Source organism: Mastomys coucha, unplaced genomic scaffold (assembly GCF_008632895.1).
Source record: "Mastomys coucha isolate ucsf_1 unplaced genomic scaffold, UCSF_Mcou_1 pScaffold21, whole genome shotgun sequence".
In the NCBI taxonomy this organism is placed as follows: Eukaryota; Metazoa; Chordata; class Mammalia; order Rodentia; family Muridae; genus Mastomys; species Mastomys coucha.
Window position 1 is genome coordinate 116,415,999 of NW_022196904.1, and position 9,167 is coordinate 116,425,165.

The 9,167-nt window shown below is 50.5% G+C and overlaps 1 protein-coding gene across 1 annotated transcript; it reads right to left on the bottom strand.

The window, feature by feature from the left end:
- Positions 1 to 2,249: 2,249 nt before the first annotated feature.
- Znf768 (zinc finger protein 768) lies at positions 2,250 to 4,900 on the bottom strand. Its single transcript, XM_031388391.1, has 2 exons — positions 4,581 to 4,900; positions 2,250 to 4,310 (listed from the first exon to the last, which is right to left on the bottom strand). Exons 1-2 carry the CDS (start codon positions 4,666 to 4,668, stop codon positions 2,710 to 2,712), a joined length of 1,689 nt encoding a protein of 562 aa, XP_031244251.1. The 5' UTR covers positions 4,669 to 4,900; the 3' UTR covers positions 2,250 to 2,709.
- Positions 4,901 to 9,167: the final 4,267 nt, after the last annotated feature.

Here is a 9,167-nt window from a genome sequence, read left to right on the forward strand (position 1 = left end):
ACACAGAAAGCAGTTAAATCTCTGTGAATTTGAGACTTGCCTGGTCTACATTGGGAATTCTATTTAATAATAGAACTACATAGTGAGACTATATAAAAAATTAATTAAAAATACATATTTGGGCAGGGCAGTGGTGGTGCACACCTTTAATCCCAGCACTTAGGAGGCAGAAGCAGGCAGATTTCTGAGTTTGAGGCCAGCCTGGTCTACAGAATGAGTTCCAGGACAGCCAAGGCTACACAGAAAACTCCTGTCTTGAAAAACAAAAAAACAAAAAAACCAAACCAAAACAAACCATATTTGAGCCAGGCAGTGGTCGTGCACACCTTTAATCCTAGTACTTGGGAGGCAGAGGCAGGCAGATTTCTGAATTCGAGGCCAGCCTGGTCTACAGAGCTCCAGAACAGCCAGGGCTACATATCTTAAATACCAAAGCCAAAATCAACCAACCAAATGAAAAACAAAACTATTTGAAACTGAGTAGCTCAGTGCTTGAACATCTAACAAATGCCACACCCTGCTCTCAAACTCCAGTACCATAAATCCAAATATAAAATAAATCCAAATATAAAATAAATCCAAATATAAAATGATAGAATTGAATGTTTAAAAGCCAAGTGTGAAGCCAGACATGATGATGCATGCATCAGAGGTAGATAGATCTCTGTGAGTTTGAGGTCAGCCTGGTTTATACAGACTGTACCAGATCAGCTGGGGCTACATAGAAAGACCCTATCTCAAAATAAAATAAAAAAATAAAATAAAATAAAATGCCCATATGAAGTCTTTGGACATAGCCCCATTGGTATAGTGCTGAAGGTGTCAGTAACTGCCAGTCTAGGCATGTAAGCAGGGTACTACTCTAGTTAACGGTACTCCCCTGCCTTGGGGTCAATCCCTAACCTTATATAAACCAGGTGTGGTGCTGCACACCTGTACTCAACACTTAGTAGACCTCAACAGTAAGATCTTGAGTTCCAGGCCAGGGTGAGTTATATAGTGACATACCATTTCAAGGAGAAAGGGGAGGAAGGGCAAGAGGAGGAAAAGGGAGGAGGAGGAGGAGGAAGGGGAGGAGGAAGAAGCAGTGGCAGCTGCAGCAGTGGCTTGCTTGCATTATCATAAAGGTCCTTCAATTACTGTAAGATTTCACTTGAACAATAATGTTCTACTTTCAAACGTACTTTTAATTTTGAAAAACAGGCAAATGGAATTGAACCATGTGGTTCCTTCCAGAGTTGCAGACTGTGACCTGCTGGATTGAAATGGCCTTAGAAGCTATTTGCTTTTATGTGTTTGAAGGCCCTAAGGATGGGAATGTCACTAGGATCTAAAGACCAAAGACACTCAAATGTGCCCATGTGGCCAAGCCCTGGGCAGAGGTAGAGCTAGGTAAATGGAATGTGAATGTCAAATCTGTCCTGAGACACACAGTGAGTAAACAGCCACTGCCCCCTGTGGCAGCCTGTCTCCTCTTCTGTGGAACAGAAGCAAAACTTTCAGATGCTTTACCAACAGGCACTGTCTTAAAATGTGTTCCCAACAGATCCCCATGGTGTAGCCTGCTCGCCTCTGCTAAGGTCACAAATGTCCATACTTTAGAATCATCCACCCATCTGATAGTAAGTCTGCATCAGCCTGAGTCTGAAATTTGGATGAGAAACCAGGGTAGGGGCAAGGTGGTCCCTTCAACTGATACAGGGTACCAGAGAAAGCAGACCAGCCAAGCCCGGCTGGTCACACTGGCTGGTAAAGGGGCTAGAGAAGTGGTTCCTTAATCTTTGTCAAACAAGTACCTGGCCTCCCCTTTGGGTGGAGCTGACCTGTAGCTGCCTGCACCAGTCTCAAGAGCCTAGAGAAAAGATCATCTGGAGGTGCCTGGAAGTGCCAACTCAGGTACAGGGTGGGGTTAAGCCAAGGTTTGATAGGGAGCAGTCGTACCTAGGTATAAGCACCCAGGTGAGTTTTTCTGACATAAGTACAGACCCTTAGTTTAGGAAGCACTGAAGACTATTTCATATCTCCTACAATCAGTCCCTTTGACTCTGTGCAGCAAGCAACAGCACATGAACTTCGGTGCCCATGGGCAAATACACCATTCTCTGGACTTCGAATCTCACTGAAGCACTCACTGATCATAAAAACACTTCCGGGGCAAGACCCTGGCAAGACCCCAGCAGCTGCAGTTCTGCCTGGTGTCTCCCGTGGCCCAGGAAACTGTCTGCATACACATCTTAAGGACAAGTCTCTTACCACATAAAAGTTTTATTGAACTCAAACGGCTCCAAAGCCTGAGGAAGACAAGGCAGGATGGGGTTTGCTGAGGTCCAGACCCCACCCTTGGGCCTCACCCCCACCTACCTACCCTTTGCCTTCTTCCTGGTTTCACAAGGGTCTCAGCAGCTACCAGTCTAAGCTACCCTACTCTACCTGACAGTCCCTCGCCCTCCCCCCTCCCCATCTAGTACTTTGCCGGAACAGGACCTCCCAGATAAAGAGCTCACTGCTGTGAGCAGCATGGCTCTCTCCTGGTGCTTCCTGCTGCCTGTCTGGCCTCCCTCCAACCCATTCATAGCCCAATTCTCAGACTTCCTGTACCCGGACCCATCTTCTAGAATATTTCATCCTTCCACTCTCCTCCAGCTAAGTGGTTTCTTTAAGTTCCCTGACCCCATCTCTTCTACACATCACCTTCCCACCCGTGACTAGTTAGCGGCGGCCAGCTGCGTGGGTCCGCTGGTGGCGGATGAGGTCGGAGCTCTGTGAAAAGGCCTTTCCACAGTCATCACACTTATAAGGTCGCTCCCCACTATGCACGCGATGGTGCTGCAGCAGCGTGGAGGAGCGACAGAAGCCCTTGCCACACACAGCGCAGCGATATGGCCTCTCGCCTGTGTGGGAGCGCTGGTGTTGAATGAGTGTAGAGGAGCGGTTGAAGGTCTTGCCACAGTCGGGGCAGCTGTATGTGCGGCCTGGCAGATGGGTGCGGGCATGGATGGCCAGAACTGAGCTCTGGCCAAAGCGTTTGCCGCACTCCGGGCACTTGAAGGGCTTTTCACGAGCGTGGCTGCGGGCATGGGGGATAAGTGCTGACCGTTGGGAGAAGCTTTTGCCACAGATGCCACAGCTGAAAGGCCGTTGCCCAGTGTGCACCCTTTGGTGGCTGCGCAGGGATGAGTTCTGGCTATAGCACTTGCCACACTCGGGGCAGCTGTAGGGCCGTTCGTGGCTGTGGGTGCGCTGGTGCCGCAGGAGGTAGGAGCTGTCGCCAAAGGCCTTCCCACAGTGTGGACACTTGTAGGGCTTCTGGCCAGAGTGGGTACGCTGGTGGCGAAGTAGGTAAGAGCTATCAGCGAAGGCCTTGCCACACCTGGGACACTTGTAGGGCCGCTCGCCTGTATGAGTGCGCTGGTGTTTGATGAGGTCAGAGCTCTGTGAAAAGGCCTTGCTGCACACCTCACATTTATAAGGCTTCTCACCGGTATGGATGCGCTGGTGCTGGATCAGGGTAGAGCCTCGCCCAAAGCTCTTCCCGCAGATGCCACAGATATTAGGTCGAGGGCCTTGGCCACCCCTGGCCCGGCCACCCCTACGGCCTGGACCACGAAGGGTTCCTGTCAGATTCAGGGGATTCTGGAGCATCTCAAACTGGGGTGTAGCAAGCAGAGCCCCCGAAGGCATGTCAAAAGGAGCCCCTAGAGGCAGTGCTCCTGTGGGTTGCTCCCCAAACCCTTGCGTAAAGGAGTCCAGGGGGTGAACTCCTAGGGGTATGCTCAATGGGTTCTTTTCCTCGGGATTCAGAAGCATCTCTGCACCTTCCTGGAATTTGGAACTTTGATTTTCAAATTCAGGGCTATGGGTTTTGAACTCAGAATTCTGAACGCCATCTCCAGAGTTCTGCGGTTCATACCCGGGACTCTGAGATTCGGGGCTCTTCGAACCATACCCAGGGCTTTTGGGTTCATACCTAGGACTCCCAGGTTCATAGCCAGGGCTCTTGGGATCACAGCCAGGGCTTTGGGGCTCAAACCTAGGACTCTGGGATTCAAACTCCGGGCTCTGAGGATCTGATTCAGGACTTCTGGGTGCAAATTCAGGGCTTGGGGGCACAAACCGAGGGCTTCGGGATTCAAACCCTGGACTTTCAGGCTCAAACCTGGGGCTCTGGGATTCAAATTCTGGGCTTTGTGGCTCAAACTCTGGGCTTTGGGGTTCAAGCCCAAAAGGTATTTCTTCAACTTCATAGTCCCCATTGCCTTCTTGCTGAGAATTTCCCCCTTCTTCATTCTCACTTGTGTTGCCTGCAGGATCTGAGAATTACAGAAAATCCAGATTGAATGGGGATCTGGAAGGTCATTTGGTCCATCAATTGTCCCAAACTTCTCTCCCCACTCCCCAAACAGGGTCACTAGCCCTACAAGCGAGCTGATGAAATGTACCACCTCCTCTCTACAGACCCGGGACACTCAGTCTCCACCCTCCACCCCACTTCCAAGTGTTTCAGATTCCGGCCTTATTTTCCTCCCACGGGCCACTGCTGTTTGCTGGTACACTCCTAAGAGGCGCGGTCCTTCCCTCACCTTTGAGAGACCCTTCGGGGCTGCCCACTGCGTCGGGACCGTGCACATCCCGGGACTCGAGGCCCCACGACGACGCCTCCCGCTCCATCCCTGCCAGCTCCCAGGGCGGCGGCGGTGGCGGTGGCGATGGCAGACGATCCTACGACCCCGTTCGAGTGCCTGGAGCCCCGAGCCCTCGCCACCCGCCCGTTCAGGGCCGCCGAGGAGACCGGGCGGCCTGGCTTGGGCCGCGAAGGCCGGACGTCTTGACCCTGGGCCTCTCCGGCCCCGCCCCTGTCCGCTGCCCCGCCCCCCTCCCAAGGTCTCGATTGTCTCGTGGCCCTCACCGGCCCCCGCGCGTCGCGGCCCCGGGGGTGAGGGGCTAGTCGACTCCTCCGGCCGTCCCCAGTCACAGCTCCCGGCCCGAGACCCCCTAGTCCCGGTCTCCAGCCCCGGCTGGGCTCCTGCTCCCCTGCCCCCTCCCCCCGCACAGGAAGTGTCCGTCCCTGGCCAGTTCCCCCCGCTGGCTCGCGCCGCGGCCTCTCTAGGAGCGGCTGGAGGTGGAAACTCGTTGGCATTAACCCTGGACTAGCTCTCCCGGGCCTTGGGGGGGTGGGGGCGACCCGACGCCCCAGAGCCGGCGGGGAGGACGACCGCAGCTGGTGTGTCTGTATCGCGAGTCTCGGCCTAACCAGGGACCTGTCTGCGGATTTCTCCGACCATGTGCTGGTCACTGAGTGTGGCCAAGGGCGAAGCGACAAGCGAGACCAAGGTCAGCGAGAAGGAGCGACGCTTCCCGGCGCCAGCGGGGGAAGCTAGGGCTAGCTCCTCGCCTCAGCCTCAGGGGTCACTTGGACTGGAACCGGGAACGCGGACAGACGCCCGTTTGACCGCACATGCAGGCTCTGGAGCCCAGAGAGTCGGCTAGCCCGATGATCTACCACGGCGACACCCGCGCCCACTAGCCGCTCCAGCTCCCGCTCCTCCCCTCCCCCTCCGCGCCGCGGGCTCGTTGCCAGGGAAACATCTCCGCCTCCGCCCCGCGAGGCACCGCCTACTCCGTCCACGATTGGCTGTTGGGACTGACTTTCTTAACTCCTGCTCGCCCCTGGTCCCCGGGTCACCGTGGGTCCCGGTCGTGTGGGGCAGGGGGCGTTCTGGCCATTTCACCTGCTTGCCCGAAATGCCGGCGGGAGTGAGAGAGGGAGGTGCCAGGCGTCTCCTCGCGAGCCCGGCCTGTGCTTTCAAAACGTTTCCCTGAACCGTTTGTCCTGCATTATAAAGAATGGAAGCCTAGGGCTCTTAGGGTAGACACCCTCCTCCGCTTTCCTCCCTTCTCGTTTCGGTCTGCTCTCGGGTTTTACAGGTGCTGAGGAGCCACTCCAGAGATGCTAACATAGGACGATCTTTAATTTCTCCCCTTTCCATGTGTTTAATTTAATCCCTCGTTTCTGGATTTTCTCGCAAGCATGCTGGAGAGTTCGGAGAGTGACACTGGAACTCAAAAGGGAACCCGACAGAAAGGATTCTCCCTTTATGGCATCTACAGACTAACTCTCCAGTCCTGTCTGGCTTGCATAGGAAAGAAGGTGTCAAGTCCGAAGGAAGCTCCAATTCCCCAAACCACAAAAGGCGGCACAGATATCCAGAAATGAGCTCAACGTGGACTATAGGAGGATTTCTGGCAGTTAGATAAAAGCCAGAATTCCTCAGGGTACTTTGTGAGCTGGTTCTCCTTTACCAAAAGGAGTTAATTCCCTTTCTCGAGCAGAAGGGACATATGACTACCTGTGGCACGGATCTGCTTTAGCAAAGCACTGGTATTACACGTACCTGTTACACACTTCAAAGTCCGTGCTAGCGAGCATCTAGCCCTTCTCACCTCGTCCCCCATCCTAAACTCCCTCCAGCTCGCAGGCTTCCTCCCAACCCACTCCCCAGCTACTCTTTCTCCTTATGACCTTGCCATTCTCAGTTGTTCCAGACTCCCCTCCCTCCCTCCTATTCCCCTCATCCTCTCCCTCCCCTTCTCCCTCCCCTCCCCTTTTCCTCCCGAACTTCTCTGTTCCTGATTGTTTTCTCTATTCTCAATCCCCTGCTACTCTCCCTTCTCTTGCAGATAGTGATGTGTCTTATAAAGCCAAAGACACGTTTTATGGAGCATGGTATGGTGTGGTGGAAGGGGGTGCCTCAGTGGGCGTTCCTCCCCTCCACCCCTGTCCCCCAGGTACTAGCCATAGTATAGTATAGAGTTTATTGGGCTGGAGAGATGGCTCAGCGGTGAAGGGCACTGACCGCTCCTCCAAAGGTCCTAAATTCAAATCCCAGCAACCACATGGTGGCTCACAACCATCCATAATGAGATCTGATGCCCTCTTCTGGGGTGTCTGAAGACAGTTACAGTGTACTTACATATAATAAATCTCTAAAAAGAAAAAAAAAACAAAAAAAAATTAAAAAAAAGAATAGAGTTTATTTGGGGGCATGGGAAGGGGAATTGAGAAGGAAGTAGAGGCAGAGAAAGAGAGGGGTGAGAGAGGGTTAGGGGGAAAGGGAGAGAGTGAGAAGGGGTCGGAGAGAGAAATGGGTCAGAGAGCCAGAGAGAGGAAGAAGGTAGGCCAAACAGGCCGTTTTTTTGCAAGCCAGACCTACCTGGCTGTTGCTAGGTAACTGTTGGGCGGAGCATAGAAGGACTGCTAACAGAGATCCTGGCCCTGGCCCGTTGGCTGGCTGTGTTTAGCTTACTTTCTCTGGACTCTTCCAGATGACGTTGGCTGTTCTCCCTCTCCTGTCGACAATTAAAAATAAAATAAAAACTTTCCCCTAGCCCTAACGGAGCAGCCATATTGTCAGTATCATCTAATCTAGTCATTATTCTACTCTTCTGCTAAGGCAGGTTTGGTAGCATTCCTGCACACCTTAATTAAGGGTTTTACACAGCCAGCAAACTTGAAGATTCTGCTAAGTCTTTTGGGTCTCAGATGTCCAGATACAGTAGTGATCTGTCTGTCCAGGATTGGTCGTTTGTTATTCTTACTGTCTTTAACTCAGACTGGCCTTGAATTCTCTATGAACTGCTGATCCTCTTGCCCCAATCTCCAGAGGACACCGTGCTCAGCCTTATGAGCATGAGGCAGACTCCATCAACTGAGCTACATCCCTAGCTGCCTCCTCCTCTCTCTCTCCTCCTCTTCCTCTTCTTTCTGTCTTCTCCTGTTTCTCCTTTTCTTCATAGCCAAGTTGAGAACAGTCAAGTTGGCATCCACAGTGCATCTCCAAGCAGATCTGCATTCACTCCCCTGTTATTAATCTAGAAAACAATGTTCTTCAATAGCAGACACATTCAGCCATGGGTCAAGACACCCTGCTTTATGGGAAAACTACTTCTGTGCCACTAGTTCCGACTGCATGAACTTCTGGTCTTTATCTGGAGCAGCAGCAGCAACTTCAGCGCTCTGTCCATTCAATGAGTTTCTCACATCCAGTGGCTGGGAAAGAGATGTTCAACTTCCTACATTTCAAAAAGGTGATGTGAAAATACTTACTTTGAAAATACCACAATTTCTCATCTGTGGGCTCTGCACCTACTTATCTAACCAAACTCTATATATATATATATATATATATATATATATATATATATATATATATATATATATATAAAATGAAAGGTTGAGAATGTAACTCAAAAATCAGAGTGATTGCTTGACACAAAGTCCTGGGGTTAACCCTCAGCACTGGGGAGAGTGGTAATAGTTTCTGTGTGTGCTATACATAACTTTGCTTTGCCAGTACTCCCCAGAAAATAGTGTAATAACTTGACATTATCCTGGATATTGTTAGTAATTTAGAGGGACTGGGAACATAGTGGTAGAGTGCTTGCTAAAATTGTGTGAGGAAGAGAAAATGCAGATCTGCTTGGGAGATGCATTGTGGATGCCAACTTGACTATTTTCAACTTGGTTATAAAGAAAAGATATATATATATATATATATATATGTATATATATGTATATATATATATGTATAGTTTTATATATGCATATATGTTTATATATTGCTTTATATATACATATATGTATATATGTGTATATGTGTATATATATATGTATGTGTGTGTGTGTGTGTGTGTGTGTGTGTGACCTAAAAACAAATGTTTTGAGGAAACCCTCCTTCCTGGCTTAACTTGCCTCTGAAACTGAGCCTCAGACCTGTAGTAACAGACAAAAAAAAAAAAAAGAGAGAGCCCTACAGTAGGCATAAATTCTTTGCAACCTTTTTAAAAATTTATTTTATGTACATGAGTACACTGTTGCTGTTTTCTGACACACTAGAAGAGGGCATCAGATCCCATTACAGAAGGTTGTGACTCATCATGTGGTTGCTAGGAATTGAACTCAGGACCTCTGGAACAGCAGTCACTGCTCTTAACCACTGAGCCATCTCTCCAGCCCACAAAGTTGTTAAACATTCAACCTTTCCTCTTGCCCACTACTCATCAGAAGTAGTGGAAGAAAAAAGTTATTAGGATATAGGGGAAGTGGACCTGTTCGGCAATAGTTCTTTGGGGCAAGCTCAATCTTCTCTGTTAGCAGTTCAGTGCAAAGC